General features: G+C 36.9%; 2 protein-coding genes across 2 annotated transcripts; one reads left to right on the forward strand and one right to left on the reverse strand.

Moving 5' to 3' along the window:
- The first annotated feature begins 3,624 nt into the window (after window positions 1-3,624).
- On the forward strand, window positions 3,625-4,188 carry LOC125592577 (uncharacterized protein At4g04775-like). Its single transcript, XM_048767827.1, has 2 exons — window positions 3,625-3,780; window positions 3,886-4,188. The coding sequence occupies exons 1-2, from the start codon at window positions 3,625-3,627 to the stop codon at window positions 4,186-4,188; spliced, it is 459 nt and encodes a 152-aa protein (XP_048623784.1).
- A 100-nt stretch (window positions 4,189-4,288) lies between these two features.
- LOC106358378 lies at window positions 4,289-14,785 on the reverse strand. Its single transcript, XM_048767828.1, has 2 exons — window positions 12,682-14,785; window positions 4,289-4,341 (listed from the first exon to the last, which is right to left on the reverse strand). Exons 1-2 carry the CDS (start codon window positions 14,783-14,785, stop codon window positions 4,289-4,291), a joined length of 2,157 nt encoding a protein of 718 aa, XP_048623785.1.
- Window positions 14,786-18,055: the final 3,270 nt, after the last annotated feature.

The raw sequence follows: 18,055 nt of genomic DNA on the forward strand, positions 1-18,055 counted from the left end.
GATCTGGAAAAAAATTCGATTTCATGCCTTAAATTGGTGAGATAACTTCCTTAGCACACATAAGGCTTCTCCAAGCACACAGAATCTCAAACGAAAGTGACCCACCCAAAATCGTTAGCTTCTATGACTTTATGAACCATAAAAAATGTAAAATCAAAATCTTGTTTTTTTAGCTCAATGTGAAGAGAAAGTGAGAGATATGTTGTGTGTAGTTCATATGAATGAAAAAAAAAGAAGGGTAACTCGATTTTGGGAGCATTAAGAGCTTCAAATTGGTTGTTCATGGTGGTTAGGGTATTGATGACAAAGGCAATCTTGTAATTACTTGAAGATGATGAGGGTGAGAGAGTAAAAATGTCATTTTCGAAAAACAAAAAAATTGATGGCATTTTCGTGAATTATATGAACTTGTGGGGTGAATAGGGCAAAACCAATTTCCAAAAAAAAGAAGTTAGTTTTATGTTTGACTTTAAGTTGTAGGTCAATTCTACAAAAAACTCTAATTTTTATGTATTATTATTTATTATTATTTATTTGGTGTATACAAATAGTGTTTACGTATTTTTGTGTGTGTTCATTTACGAATTTCGTATATAATTAAGCTAAGATAAATACATAAATCAAATTCATATCTCTTGTTTATTTACAATAATTTCTTGGTAAATAAATCAATACAATCATTTTATTTATTTTATAGGGTATGTAATTAAATTTTAGGCTATTAACATAGATATATAATATATTTAATATAAATATTTATTATTTAGACTTTATACTTATATGATTTTATTAACATTTGTTGTAACAAAATTAAACCATTAATCACAAAATTTTCAATGAAGTTTTTTTAATGCAAATTTTAAAATTAAAATATTAAGCTCTCAATACTTTTTCAATGAAATTTTTTAAAATAAGATATTTATGTATTTTTATGTGGTATATGGTTTAATTTAAATTATATTAATATATATATATATATATATATATATATATTTATATATTTATTATGAATATCTGTTAAATAAGATTTCATATTCATATAATTTTATGATCACTTATATCTTGTTATAACAAAAAAAAATTAAACCATTGATCACAAAATTTTCAATGTTTGAATATGAGACTTTTAACATTTTTGATAATTTATGGTCGTTTTTAAAAATTAAAATATAACATATAAGAAAAATATCTAAATTTTTGATTATATGATTAATATGATTGTTTTATTTTAATAAAATAAAATTAAGAAAAAAAGAGAGAGGATGCAAAAAATTTCATCAAATATTTATTATTCATAATAATTAATTATCATATATATGTTAATCATATTAGGTAATTCTGAAGCTTTTATTTAAGGAACAGATAAAAAAATATTTTTTTGTATCCTACTAATCAATTTGATAGTTCTTTGAATAAAAAAATATAATATATGTTTAGTTGGACCAAGTTATTTTATAAAGATTCTTAGAATCATCTTACTAATGACACATGGCTAAAAAAATTTGTAATGTTTCTCAATTAGGTATCGTTATTTTTATACATCAACATAGTATATGGGCCCGATCAATACATATACACATTAAATTTGCAAATTAATACACCAACAAAAAAACAATTTTATTTTTTTTACGGGAACTAACGACTTACCACATATTGACCCATTTTCAGTTAGTCAAAAATCACTGACATATTTTTTAAAGGGAAAATTGGAAATATGCAACAAAACAACTAGTATATTGTCCCTATGCCATAATATGAACAAGAAGTTGTCCACTTAGCATAATTTTTTATGTAAACCCAATTAAGTCTCTAATCTAAGCTTAAAACGTTTTTTGTAAAATTAGTTGTTCAAAAAAAGAGTTAAAAGTAAAAAAAAAAACAGATGGTAAATAAACAAAAGGGGATAATCCCAAATCGTGACTTAGAACCCTAATTTCGCCTTCTCCTTTGGCGATAGAGAACAAAAGACGATTTCAAGTCATCGGCGTGTCAGAGCTCGCCAACGCCGGTGTTCCTTCTGCCCGCTAGGACTCCGGTGGTGTTCTTCTTCATCTTAATCGCAGTCTCAGAAACCACGTCTCACTTCGCATCTCGTTCTCAAGTAACTCGCCGAACACCACTGAAGCTCGAACCTCACCGATAACCGAAGCTCGTGCCTCTCCGATCTGGAATATACTCTCTCAGCTCTATTTCAAGCAAACCAATCGAGACTTTTCAGGTTTGTTTGTGAATTTTTTTTCATGTCTTTGTATCTTTTACTTGAGTCTTTTTTTAATCATAGTTTGACTGTCATAGGTTTCGAATTTAGTTTCTGTGAATGATTTAGGCTTCTATCTTATCAAAGTTGCATACTTTTTGATTGTTTGTTTGTTGCAACCGATCTCTTGTACTTGTTGTTGTTTCTCGTGACATTGAGGGAGAATGGATTCAGATATGATTGGGTATTGACATCTACAAAGCATGTAAAGTATGTGGTTTGCATTTGGTATGTCTTTGGTGATTTTGTTTGATTTGTTTTCACTAGTATGTATGTCTTTGGACGATTGTTTTATGATGAAAAGTGGCATGAACCGTGTCTGTTGTGATTGTATTTCTTTCCTTGTGCTACGATTTATAAGAGCTTATAAGAACTGGTGACTTCATTTTCATGTCTTTCTTTTTAAAATATATGTGTTTCATTATCATAATTTGTGTTTGATATGTATCAATTTTAGTTGAGATACTTGGTTTAGATTTCTCTTTGGTGAATGACAAGAACATCCAAGAAGCCCGACACAAGATAGCGTTTGATCTTTGGGAAGCAGAAAATGATGAGTCCTTGCATTATCGAATGTCCACATTTAAGCCACCAAAGCGTGCTCCGGAGAAAACGGTTGAACTCTTTTGAATTCATGATTGTTGTCTTTGATAGTTTGTGGTTTATCATTTCAGTTCATGCACTACTGTGATTGTTTTGAAACTGATCTACTATTTCAGTTCACGATTATTGTTTATGTTTCGAAACTGATATATTAAGTGATTTTGGGTTTAGGGTTTCAACCCTATCTAATTTATTTGAGTTCATGGTTAATTGTTGTTGTTAGTTGTTATGATAGTTTTCATTTTAAATAAAAACGGGTTGAAACCCCTAAATTCATTACGGTTCAACCCCCCAAATTCAATGTTGAACCCCAAAATTCGATGTTGAACCCCTAAATTCGATTTGGTTGAAATCCTATACCCTAAATCATGTTATAGAGTGTAGTATTTAACAAGAGTAAATAAGAATTGTGTGTTTAACAATTTCGTGACAATATAATATGTAACATGACGATTTTAATTGATTACTAAGATATGTTTTACAGATTAGTATTTTCAAATTTTGTCTTCATATAATTCTCAGAAGTCGATTTTTGTGTATTAGAGTGTAGTATTTGAGCAGCTAATATAAGTGTTATAGAGTATAACCCAATTACGGTTTATACCCATTAGGCCCACCCGAAAATGTTTAAAATCCGACCCTAAACCCAGGTCCACACACCCCCAAACACGTGAGTTCTTTTCATTTGTCGAAACTTAAGAACGTAAAGTATAGATAAAAGGGGATTAGGGTTCTTTATCTGTGAATCTAGCAACAAAATCGCAATGACCAGTTCGTCAACATCTTCTACTCGTTTTCCTCGAATCTCTACTCATGGTGTGCCTACAAGATGTTGGTGTGGCGAGGGCATAACCACGTTTGGTTCATCGACGGTGGAGAATAGGTATCGACGATTCTACCGATGCGAAATCGCCAGAGATGTAAGTCCCTGTTTTGATTTCGTGTTGCAGATTAAACCATACTATATCACTTAGATTTACAGTTCATAATACAATACTGACTGAATTTTGTTTCTTTTGCGCTAGAGAAAAATTGAGAATCATCTATTTAAATGGATTGATGAAGCTTTGATTGAGGAGATTCGGAAGGTGGATGTGAAACATGAGAGGGTTGCTCAAGTGATTACGAAGTTTGAAGAAAGGGTTATGGAAAAGGTGAAGTCCGAGATGGCTAGAGTTGAACATCAGATGTCCGAAAAGCTTAAAGAGAAGGGAGACTTGGAGATTGCTAGAGTTGCACACGAGATGAAACATAAGCTAAAGATAGCAACAGTGGCTATGGTAGTTGTAGGAGCAATCGTAGGAATATGGACTTCTCTTAGTGTCTGAGCAAGTTCTAGTTGTCGGTTGCTTGTTGTCTGAGTTTGATTTTCTTCAGAATCTATTAAGTTTGCAGTATTGTTTTTCATTATTTTGACTAATATACACTCTATGGATTCTTGTTTACAGTCATTGGCTTTATAAGCAGCTTCAGTTCACAGTCTATTTCATGTTTTTTAAAGAGTAAAAGTTTCAGAGAAACATATTGATCAGCTTCAGTTTACAACTTATTGTCAAATATATAACATTGCAGAAAACTAAGGAATGATTGCATAAAATGAAGTAAACCATATCCAAGAACAAGAAACAAAAAAATCCAAAAGCAAGAAAACCAAGAAAATCAAGTAACCAACACCAAAATGAAAAACAAGAAAATCGAAAACAAAGACATGTCTAAATAGCTCTGTCACACGTAGCCCTGTTATGATTCTCTTCGCCACATCGACTGCACCTGCGCCTCTTTTTTTCTTGAGCTCCTTGCGACGAACGGAGCTTGTCTTCAACAGTCTCATACCTGCGTTTTCTTCTCCTTCACTACAAGAAAACACAAATTTAACGACGGCCAAAATCGTCGTTATTTCCTCGGAAAAGAAGACTTACGAGGAAATGGCGATGAAAGGCGTTTCGTCGTTATATGATTGTCGTAAGAGAAGATTCGTCGCCATTTCCTCGTTAATTAGCGAGGTTATATTTTGCTCGTAAAGAAGAATTAAGTTTTCGTCGTAAAGACCACGTGGGGTTTCCACGTAACGCGGTCGTTGTGCTTCCTCGTAAGAAACTCGTAAATGATTCGTCGTAAAAGACCCGCAAAAACCTCTAAATAAATTCGTCGTAATAACAACGTAAGGAACACGAAAACAATTCGTCGTAATAGAATCGTAACTAAATCCACGTAAAATCCTCGTTAATTTTCCTCGATATTTCGTCGTTAATTTTCCTCGTTAATACATCGGGAATTAGCGACGCAATTACTTTGTTTTCTTTACTGAATTTATAAATAAAAATTATATTTATTTAATTTATTAATAAAATTTTAATTGAAATTAAATCGAATAGAAAATTTTTTTTTGGCCGAATTAAAATGAAATTATATAATATATAAATAAGTTTTGAATTTTAAAATACAATAACAAAAAAAAAAACTAATGCTGCATTGCCGCGTCGTAGAATTCCTCGCTCCTTCTCGAGAGATCTTCCTCGTTGACTTGCACGGATGTCTCGCCTGGAATGGGGTTTTGTTGTCTCATGGTCCTGAACATGGCCTCCCATTCCGGATTTGTGGCCGCTATGACGTCCAAGAAGTTCTCGAGACCAGTCATACGAGCTGTGAACGACGATTTTGTCGAGGCCAACTCGTTTTGTGTCGACGACAGCTGATGTTGTGTCGTCTCCAACACGTCGCGCAGCTGAGAGACTTCATCATCCCGTCTCTGGCCATAAGAGGAAGTCGCTCTCGGAACATCGTTGACGGAACCAATCCCCAACACACGTCCCTTTTTCTTGGGAGCGACCTTAAAAAACAATAAAATATATATTAAAATTTAAATTTTAAAGTAAAATGGAATTAATAAAAAATTTATATAAAATTTACCTCCTCGTAAATTCTATCCACTTCTATTGTGGATAAGACGACGGGTGATCCGTCGGCGGACTCCTGCGCCAGCTGGGTCTCACGCTCGTCAATACGAGCTGCCACATCATTGTAGATCTTCTCAGACTTCTCATCTACAAATGCGCCCGCCTTGTTCTTGTGGGTCCGATCGAAAAGTTCCATAAGAGTCGGTAAACGTCCCAACTCCTTGGCCTAAAAATAGTTAAGAAAGTTTTTATTATATATATATATATATATATATATTAAAAATCAAAAAGTTAAATATTTAAATTACGTACCATTTCCAAACGGACGCGGGCGTGTGGCTTTTGGCCCGTACTATGTTGCATCGCCCTGTGGCCGTGCTCATCTACCGAGTTACGGGAGGCGGAGCAAGACTGGGCGACTCTCATGGCATCAGGATCCCTCCAGTAACGGATGAGGCCATCCCACACGTCCGTGGTGATGGTTGTGGGTTTGCCCCGCTCATAGCCCTTCACGATCCAGTCACCCTTCCAGTTGGAGACCGTGTCCAACAAACGTTTCTTCGCCTTGTCGATAAACTCTTTCCGCACCTTCTCAGTGACCCCCATGGACCAATTAAATTTTTGCTGCAAAAAAAAAAATATTAATAATTAGTTTAGAAAAATAAAATTTAAAAAAATATAAATCAGGAATAAATTGTAAAAACTTACAGCGTAAATCTTGAACCACGTCCTTCTGATGTAGATCGGAGTGGATTTCCAGTTGGGATGTGCCATGGAGAAGTAACCTTTAATCGTCTCGGTTACTTCTGTTGCAAGGCAGTTATCAACCCCAAACCTGGAAAAAAAAACAAATTCAAAGTTTTAAATATTTATTAAAGTCACAAATGAATTTTAAAAAATAAATGTAACATACATACCAAAGTGTTCCTTCAGGTCGGTCGGGGTCTATGATCGGTAAGCCTTCTCTGCCTGGCAAACCGAGAATGTCCTCAACAGTGTACTGAGAGTAAGGACAACTCGCTGGCACCATCAAATCAGCATGAACCTGATGGGCGGGCATCTGAGGAGGCACATGAGGAGCTGGCATCGGAGGAGGAGCTACCGGAGGAGGCACATGAGGAACTGATGGCGATGCCGTAGAAGAAGGCGAGACTCTCTGAGAAGATTGAGTCTCGGGGACGGTCTCCTGCTGACCCGAAGAACCGGGAGCTGAAGAAGAACCGGGAAGTGAAGGCGGGTCTAACCGACTACCCGGTGGACCGAACATCTGCGAGTAGTGAGCACTACGCTGGTGTCTACGAATAGTCTGCAAAATTTAAATTTCTAAATTAAAATCAAGAGTAAATAAAAAATTATGAACAGTATTAACTACGTAATTAATAAAATGAGGAAACCTAAATTTTGTAAACTAATTTCGTAAACTAAATTCCCTAAACTAACCACCTAATCTAAATTCCCTAAACTACTTAGAGAGGAAAGAGAGTTACCATGTTGAGAGGAAATGGAGAGGCTGTAGAGAGGAATTAGAGAGGAAATGAAGAGGGCTGCGGTTTCGCCTATATATAGGATTAGTGTTCGTCGAAAATTCGTCGCAAAATAACGAGGAAAGACAGAGGCCCGTCTTTCGTTTTGTCGCAAGGCCCAAGCAAATTAACGAGGATATACAGAGGCCCGTCTTTTTTTAACGTCGTTCTTGCGATGATTTTTGTTTTATCATCGATTTTACGTGGGCCCGTCTTTCGTTTCGTCGCAAGGCCCAAGCAAATTAACGAGGATATACAGAGGCCCGTGTTTTATTTAACATCGTTCTTGCGACGATTTTTGTTTTTATCATCGATTTTACGTGCAAATAGCGAGGCTTTTTTTGCTAACCCCTAAAATCTTAAACCCCAAACCTCAAACCCTATCTCCAAACCTCAAACCCTATCTTTCTTATATTTCTTATCTAATACTTCATATATTTCTAACCCTTTAACTTCAATATATATATTTTTTGAATTTGAAAGGTTTAATACGTTGGAAAACAATTTTACAAATTTTGAATTTGACGTATCACACAACAAATCAAACACACGCTACAAATCATATATGAAAGGTTTAAAAACAAAAAAAAAAGAGAAGAAGATATTTGAATACAAATGATGTAGATTTATGTGGGCTACACTTACGTATCTCGTCATATGTGTTTCCAATATCTTTCTTCTCTTTTTTTTTAAAGTTTATATAAAATTGAAAATTAATTTTTTTTTAGTTTATATGAAGTAGGATGGGGAGTTTTAGGGTTTGCACATTTGGGGTTTAGGGATTTGGGTTTCATTTTAGTTTAGGGTTTATATTTACCGACGAATTAACGACGAAAAGTAAAATAAAAAAGCTAACCTCGCTCATTCCACGTAAGTTAACGAGGCTCTTACGACGTTTTGGTCTTACGTGGAATAAGCGAGGTCCGCTTTTTTAATTATAAATCGTCGCTTAGTCCACGTAAGTTACGAGGCTCTTACGACGTTTACTGTTACCGTGGAATATGCGAGGTAATGTATTATTAATCGTCGTAAAATTCCCGTGAGATAACGTGGAAAGTACGACGACTGTCTCTAAACCCCTAAAACGAAACCCCAAATCCCAAACCACATCTTCTTTATCTTCTACTTCATATATCAAACACTTCTATCCTTTAACCTCAAGCAATTCATTCTAATCCAAACCGAAAATTATAAAAACACAATTCCTTTACTTATAATTAATGTCGATATCTTATTTATAAATAAACTCCCATTATCTTTAATTATATATAATAAATCAAACTCATACAAATATGAAATACATTAATCGGATTCATCGACATTCTCGTCATCACTTGAAACATCATCATTTACATGAAACTCGTCTTCAACAGCTTCCTCCGTGGGATCTTCGGTAAGATCTTCATACTCGTGATTATGCGGATCAATGAGAAGGATGTCATCAATTTCTTGTTCAGGTTCATGAACTTCATTTATTTGTTCTTCTTGCAATGGTGGTTCTTCTCCTACGATGATTCGTCCTCGAGGTGTAACTTTGATCACGGCTAACCAATTTATACCCGACTCTCTCATCCGTGGGTATGGAAGGAAGCTAACTTGGTCTGCTTGTGAAGCTAAGATGAAGGGCTCGAATTTGTTGTACCTCCGGCCACCGTTGACATCTACTACACCGAATTTGTTCAACCGAACACCTCTATTGACGACGGGGTCGAACCATTCACACTTGAAGAGGACGCATTTTAGCTTCAATATCCCTGGGAATTCGACTTCAATAATCTCCGTCAAGATTCCGTAGAAATCTGTTTCTCCTTTCACACAAATTCCATAGTTACTGGTTGCCCGCTGTTTACCATACTCATATGTGTGAAAAGTATAGCCTCGTGTGAAATACATCTGTGATGTGGTGACCTTTACAAGTGGAGATTGAATTACTTCGTGTAACCACTTAGGATAATCTGCATCGTCGTCATAATCAACCTATTTAAAAATAAAAAGAACGTTGAAATACAAATCATTCATGTATGAAAATTTTAAAAGTATTTGATTAATACCTGATTCTTCAACCACTTAACAAAGTGTTGATCTTTTCTTTTGTCTACGTCACTTGTGGATATACCAGGAAATGTTTCTTTGACTTGTGAAACAAACATGCTGTAAATTCACATTTTACATGAATTAATCTCTCTCAATTATATAATGTATACTCAATTTAAGTTACCTTTCAAAATAACGCATCAATGGATCCTCGCAATTGAGTAGAATATAGGTGTGTGCACTATGAGCGTCTTCTTCACTCGACCACCAAACCTGTTTTGATTTCCCACCAAGTCGTCCAATCTGGCTAAAGATTTCTGGAACACCAACAACTGCATATGTGGGCGCAACGCCACCATCATCATATCTTCTTGGAGCTCTTCTTCGGGTACGTACTTTTGACGCAAAGTAGTACGATGTGAAGTGAGAAACTTCTTCTGTCAAACTTCCAGCAATTATAGAACCTTCAACTTTGGCGAGGTTCTTTGCTTTTCCCTTCAAATATTTCATGGCTCGCTCGTACTGATACATCCATCCGTAATGTACCGGTCCACGAAGCAATGCCTCATATGGGAGGTGGATAGCTAGATGCTCCATCACGTCAAAAAAGCCTGGAGGAAATATCTTCTCCAAGTTGCACAATAAGATAGGAATGTTCTCCTGAAGCTGTTCTACGACTTCTTCTTTAAGAGTGCGTGTGCTCAAATCCCTGAAAAATGCTCCAATGCCTATTCCAAAAACAATTAAACACATTGTTAGTCAAATACTATTATTGTAAACTAAACCAATTTAATATTATTGTCCTATTGTAAACTACCTGCAAGTGCTTCATGTACGTTTGTTGCAAGTAGCTCCGCAAATGCAAATGGCAGAAGTCGTTGCATAAAGACATGACAATCATGACTCTTCATCCCGGAGAACTTTTGACCCTTTTCAACACATCTTGAAAGATTTGAAACATACCCATCAGGGAACTTCACTTCTGATGCCACCCAATTGAACAAAACCGACTTTTTTTCTGAAGACAATCTAAAAATTGGAACGGGAACTTGGCCATTGCTTTTTATATGTAACTCACTTCTTGAGCAAATATCCGGCAAGTCCAACCTCGATTTTATGTTGTCTTTTGTCTTCCCTGGGACATTCAATATTGTATTCATGATGTTCTCAAAGAAATTCTTCTCTATATGCATCACATCAAGGTTGTGGCGCAGAAGAAGATCCTTCCAATATGGTAACTCCCAAAATATACTCTTCTTGTGCCAGTTGTGATGAACACCGTAAGAATCAGGCATATTACGAGGGACATGCCAATTACCACCCCAGCGAACTGTTTCGTTAGCTCCGTAGTAGTCGATTTGCGCTTCAATTTGTTCTCCAGTTAGATATGGAGGAGGAGTGTCTCTCACAACCTTTTTGTGCCTAAACAAATTCTTGTTTCTTCGGTACGGATGGCCAACTGGAAGAAATCGACGGTGACAATCGAACCAACTTGTCTTTCTACCATTCTTCAGTTGAAATGCATCTGTCGTTCCATTACAATATGGACAAGCTAATCTCCCATGTGTAGTCCATCCAGACAACATCCCATAGGCAGGAAAGTCACTTATGGTCCACAAAAGCATAGCTCGCATCGTAAAATTCTTCTTCGTTGAGCAGTCATACGTCCTCACCCCTGTTGACCACAAATCCTTCAACTCTTTTATCAGTGGTTGTAGGAAAACATCAAGTGACCTTTTTGGATGCTTCGGACCGGGTATTAATATGGTCAAGAATAAAAACTCCTGTTGCATGCACATCTCCGGTGGCAGGTTGTATGGCGTAAGAAAGACAGGCCACAATGAATATTGTCTCCCTGACATTCCAAATGGACTAAATCCATCTGTGCATAATCCGAGGTACACATTCCGGCTATTGCTAGCGAAATTCGGATGTACTTTGTTAAAATGTTTCCAGGCTCTTGCATCTGATGGATGAGTCATCTCACCATCCGTCTGAGTATGCTCGGCATGCCACCTCATCTTTCCAGCAGTCTGCTCCGATTGGTACAATCTTTTCAATCTATCTGTAATTGGTAGGTACCACATCCTTTGGTACGGTACCCTATTACGTCCCCTTCCTTGCGGCTTGAATCGTGGTTTCTTGCAGAATCGACATTCTTCCAACTTCTCATCATCTCCCCAGTAGATCATGCAGTTGTCGATGCAAACATCTATCATCTCCGAAGGCAACCCAAGACTATAAACCAGTTTCTGAATCTCATAATAAGAATCAGCAGACTCATTGTCTTCCGGCAAATACTCTTTAAATAAATCTGCCCATTCGTTCATGCAACTTTCAGGTAGATTGTGATCAGTTTTAATATTCATCATTCTAGCAGCCAATGACAATTTAGAGAGACCTTCTCTACAACCACTGTAAAGTGGTTGATTTGCCGCATCTAACATTTCATAAAACTTTTTTGAATCTATGTTAGGTTCTTCATCTTCATCATCATGAGCTACGAATGCATCAGTTACCATATCATGAACCCTATCATAATCTACCATCGGCTGATCCTCCTGATGGTAACTATGTGCATTATGCAATTGATGATCAACCGGTTCTTCTTGAAAGTTGCTATTACTACTACTAGCTTCATTCTGATCATAACTATAACCTTCTCCATGTTGAAACCAGATATAATAATTTGGCGTGAAACCTCTATTTACTAAATGCTTCCAAACATTTTCACGATTTGCCAACTTTGAATTGTTACATTTCCTACAAGGACAGAATATTTTACCGCTTTCTTGGGCGAGCGGTGTAGAATCTGCTTGATGCATAAAACGCTCCAACCCAGCAAGATATTCTTTCGTCACTCTCCCGTTAGCATCTCTATGCATATACATCCACCTCCGCAACTCGAAAATATTTCCCAAGCCCGACATTTTTTTCACGTTTTTTTTCTTGTTGGTGTGCTTAAAATTATGTTCAAACCTCCATATATATAGAAAATTTTCGAATCTGGTAGTTGAATTTTGCTAGGAATTTACGACGAAAAATTAGGTTGGTGGCAAAAAAAACGTGTTAAGTTGGTGGATTTCTCGTTCTTTCCTCGTAAGTTATTTCCTCGTAAAAATCATGCTAAAATTACGATGAATTTGCGACGAAACACATTTTTCTCGGAAAAACCACGTCAACTTACGACGATTCTACGAGGAAAAGCTTTACTCGGTATTTTACAAGGCCATTACGAGGAAACTTTATTTCCTCGCAAGTCATCGTAATTTCACGAGGAATAGTTTTCCTCGTTAAATTTCCTTGCTAAAACTGTGTTTTCTTGTAGTGCTTCCTGCTCCTCTTCTTGATTCAGGAGCTAGCACACTGGCATTCCGAATAGTATCTGGAACCACCCAACTATCCTCAGGAACACCTATTGGATTGATAGTTTCTTCATAAGCTGTTCTCCAATTGGAAGTCGTGTACATGAAATCCGTTAGTGAGGATGGGGCTCGACCAACTGTTAAACCAGCCTTGATTGCGTGTCTACATGGGATTTTCAGTATGTCATATTTCCCACAAGAGCAGGTTCTTCTGTCCAAATCAACCAGGCAGTCGATTGTATCTCCACGAACCAAAAAACGATGCTCGTTAACTGGCTGGACAAGAAACGTTTTACCCTTGTTAATCCGTCTATCTATCTTTTTCTTGATGGCAATAGTTAATGGCATTGTGTGCTTCCTGCTTCGTGTGCGTCGTTCGAAGAACCAACGGGTAAGCATTTCTCTAATGCTATCCAACAAAGGAATGACTGGATACTCTCTTGGTGAACGCAAGGCAGAGTTTATTGACTCAGCCGGGTTTGTCGTCCTGATGTCATACATGTATCCTTGAAACTGACAGCGAGCCCACTTTGTAACATCTGCATCTGTTAAATATTCTCCAATAGCTGGACTAATATTGCACACAGCTTCGAATCGCTTCTGAAAATCAACAACTCTATAAGCTTTAGAAGCTTTTGCAATCAATCCAACCACTCCTTTTCCTCTGTAATGTGTGACCACATTATTTAACAAATGGTGAATACAAATTCCATGTTGAGAAAGAGGATACACATTCTCAAGCCCCTTACAAAGTGAGTTATTTCTGTCCGACACAAACGCAAGAGCACGCTCGGCCGGAACAACAACCTTTAGTTGTCTGAAAAACCAATTCCATGAACGATCATTTTCCGAGTCCACAACAGCAAATGCAATAGGATACAAGTTGGAGTTTCCATCTAAAGCTGTCGCAACAAGTAATACTCCTTTGTATTTGCTCTTCAAAAGTGTCCCATCAACAACAAGAACTTTTCGCATGGATGTATGAAATCCTCGTACTGATTGCCCAAACGAAAGAAAGAGAAATCTGAATTTACCATCAACATCGGTTTCGTAAAAGGTGTGTGTTCCTGGATTAGCTTCTTTCAGCATGTGCAAGTATTTCAGAATTTTTCCAAAACTCTGCTCGGGAATGCCTCTAACCAGATTAATCGCATACTCACGAGCGTCCCACGCTAATGATTTCGATATCTCGCATCCATGTTCCATTCTCATAATCTGTATGATATCATTAGCTTTGGGACCTTCTTTGACACCATCATACCTATGCATTATTAGACTCCCAATAGTTTTTGCAGAAGCTGTCCGACCACCATTATTCATATTTGACGCAGCACATGTATGATCCGCCACATATTTTTTTATGATAAAATATGTAGATCCTGATAACCCCTCAGCACGAACACTCCACCTACACTTATTGTCCACGCATCGGATGTACCAAAGTTTTCTATCTGAATTCACAACTTTGTAATCGAAGTTATTCTTCATTGCTGACATTTCCAATGCTGCTTTTAACTTAGATTTTTTTTGAAACGTTTCACCCGTCTTCACAACATGCTTCAAAGAGAACCGAACACTTTTTCCCCTATCCTCTTCTTTTCCACTTAAGTCAACATCTTCATTTTCTTTCAAGGCGTTCAAGTTACATTCGTCTTCACCATCCTTGCTTGATTGAGAAGAACTACCAATGTCATCTCCAGGTGAAACGGAGGGAGGCTCACGTCGCTCTCTGCCAGACGCGTTAGATTGCTCCTTATCAAGCTCAATGTTGTCGTTGTTTGCATTGACATGTGAAATAGACACACACAACCTTGACGAAGCTTTTCCACGTACATATGTAAGAAAATTCTTGACTTGCCGATCATTCCCAATGATAATTGGAGGACAGTCTATCGTACTGATTAACTCCATAGGTAAGTAGCTTAACTCAAGCTCGACATCGTTTTGGTCAATGCCAAAATCCTCAAAAGCCGTAGTCCTTAGATCTTCAAAGGAACTTGTCAATTCCACAGCAAGTACTCTTCCTCCTTTTTCCTTATCAAAAGCAAATCTCCATCCTTTACAGGGATCAAATTTCCACACCCCACAAGAGGCATAGATATGCATGTTCTTCAACAAGGGATTTAAATTTTTGGGGTGGTTTCAAAATTAATCAAGAAGTTGTGAAGAAGAAGAAGAGAGATCACGGTTATTTCTTAGAAAACATAACTTTAGGAAACACGTAAAATTTAGAAAATTAAAGATTTACAGAATATTTCTCAACAGATTTTGGAGAGATTTAAGGAATATTTTTGAAAATAATTCGAATTTGGCAGAACATGCATTTTGCTGCACGTAGCTTTGATATATGATGGTAGATACGACGGCAGAATGTATAATCCTACAGAGATAGGTTATAGTATCTTAGTAGATAACGAAATATTACCATGGTAGAGGATTAGTAATTGGCAGATTCTATGATTCCGGGACAGTAGTTATATAGGAGACCCTAGTTCATGAAATCTTTCGGGGTTCAGATCGTAAGCAAAACCGTAACCTTTTCTTTCTACGGTAGTAGACATATTACGGAACCGTAGACTTTACCATCTTCAAGCGTCAGATATCTATGTAGTTAACCGAAACTACGATCTACATATCCGTAGTTAGTAGATTTTGTTTTCTGCGATCCGAAGATCAAAATATGAAATTGTGTTACCCTAATATTTAGTCAGCCAAATTATTTTTCATATGATTGTTTCATGTTTATGTACATTTTGAATAATTTTTCATATTTTTCTGACTCTTAAAATAATTGATATGGTTTTTTGAAGTTGGCCAGAGGCATCTATGTCCAAATCCGACCAAAAAAGGATTTATGCTATAGGGACAATGTAGTTGATTTTCTGTGGTGTTTTGACAAATTTTCCTTTTTTAAATAATGCTAGTACAACATGACGAAGCTTTCGAGTATGGGCTTGTTAATATGAGTTGATCCATTATATGGGTTTGTTTTGTGTTAAAATGAGAATTTTCAAACGATCTATTTCATGAATTTAAATTTTTTGCCTAAAACGAAACTCATTTAGATAACTTTCTAGATAACACTAATTGGTGTATATGGATGGAGATGAACTCAACCAATATTACAAAAGACAGTTTTACCCTTATGTAAATAAAATATCTGGAATAAGTTTTTGACAAAAATAATTATGATATATTTTTCAAAACATACAAAACCACATTTTCCGCTGAAACTGCAAATGCTAAAACCAAAAACTCACATTTTCGACCATAACTCCAAAAACATATTTTCTCGCCAAAACTAAAAGTCACGCAAAACCAAAAAAAATGTATTTTTATCAAAATCGCAAAACTACTTTTTCCGCCAAAATCACAATAACCGCCAAATCACATAAAAAAAAGAGTTTTCATTGAACTCGGAGCTCGAAGCACTTGCTTGGACAATGAAAAACATGCTTTCTACATGTCCAAGTTTTAGGACAAACTGCAATGACTTAATTGCCATGACTGGAGAACCTAAAGTTTGGTCAACTTTCTCAACAAACCTGAAGGGGATAGGTGCATTACAAATAAAATTTCATAACTTCAAGATTTTCTACATCTATAGGGGGCAAAACAATATCCAATTTATCCAAGTGTTTAACATTTTTAATATTTAGTGTTTATGATTTTGGTTTTAAGATTTATCCAAGGGTTTAGGGTTTACCCAAGAGTTTAGAGTTTAGAGTTTAATATTTATGATTTAGAGTTTAGGGTTTAGTATTTAAAGTTTAGGATTTTGTGTTTTGCTGACAGCTTTAGAAATATTTTTAACAAATTCGTTTTTTTTTTGCAACTACTACTATTTTTTATTTATTTTAAATTTTTATTTTAAAATTATTATATAACTTGGCAAATATTTATTATTTTTTTCTTTTAAAGAAATGTAGAATATGAAATAACAAACTCATGGGTGAACCTCAAACTATTATTTCTTATTGTGATGTCATACTTTTAGGTAAACCGAAATATCTTTTAGGGAGCGAAGGAGATTCGTGAAAAAGACGTTGATAAAATTTGCAAAACAGGCATAGACAAAACCTCAAGAGCATCCAGGTCTCCCTACATCTCTACTATTATGTGAACTAGTGGTCAATTGATCTCGAACCAATTTTAATTGAGAATGGAGACAGCAAGTGCGACGGCGACGGCGAAAACCCTAATGGAGGATGGGGACACGGTGGATTCTGAAGATCGCCCCGAAGACAGTTCCAAAGCTCTGGGGGCGAGGGTGATAGAGTCATCTTCTGAAGGGACTCGCGACCCACCGAGTGCTCCCGTTTCTCTTTGGAATGGCAATCGTGGGGGATCTGAGATACCTGTGATGGCGGAAGAGAATGGGGTCGTATCGATGGTCATCCCGCAGGAGATACTGTCAGATGCGAACCCGCTATGGAAGAGCTACGTTGTTGGGTACTTTATTGGGGATGCTCCTCATGTAGGATCCATCCACGCTTCTGTTAATCGGATCTGGGTTTCTTCAAAGACAGGACCGAAGATTGATGTTCAGCTCATCGAGAAAAACACGGTTCTGTTCAGAATTGAGAATGCTCAGACGAAAAGTCGAGTATTACAAAGGAAGTACTGGCACATTGCGGATGTGCCTTTGGTAGTCAATGAATGGTCTCCGGAAACAGCGACCCTGAAGCCTGATCTGTCATCTATGCCGATGTGGATTGACCTGAAACAAGTTCCTAGTCATTTGTTTTCAGCTAAAGGATTGAAATGTCTTGCTCGCGGAGTTGGAAAGTTTGTGAAGTTGCATCCTTCAACGGAGAGATGTGTTAGGTTGGATGTTGCAAGGATCCTCACGGAAGTTGATCTGAACAAACCGTTGGTTGAAAGGATTGAGTTCCAAGATGCTAATGGGGAGAATGTTTCTGTGAGAGTTAGCTATCCTTGGTTGCCTCCGCGTTGTAATGTGTGTCAGGATTGGGGGCATTTGGGCTCTGTTTGCACTTCTCAGAAAGTCAAAATTCTGAGGCCAGTGTCTGGGAAAGGTAAAGAAGTAGTAGTGGTGTCTGAGAAGACGGTAGAACGCAATGTTGTGGGTGCTTTGTTGCAGGAGCTTGAAGAATTTGCAGTTCACAAATCTTTAGCAGAGGTGGCTTCTTCGAGTCATCGGGTTAGTTTGGATAAGGAGGGAGCGAGTAAGGTAGCTGATGCGGGTGCAAGCTCAGATATGCAAATAGTTGTGGAAGGAAGTGCAGAAGGTTTTGTGTTTGAGGGGGAAGAACATCAAAAGTGGTCACTGGTAGATAATGGTCCCCCAAGCCAAAGAGAGGCGGATGGGGCTGGTGAAGCCATTGTTTCACCATCTCGTTTTAATGTTCTCTC

The sequence above is a fragment of the Brassica napus genome, chromosome C9 (assembly GCF_020379485.1).
Source record: "Brassica napus cultivar Da-Ae chromosome C9, Da-Ae, whole genome shotgun sequence".
Classification (NCBI taxonomy): Eukaryota; Viridiplantae; Streptophyta; class Magnoliopsida; order Brassicales; family Brassicaceae; genus Brassica; species Brassica napus.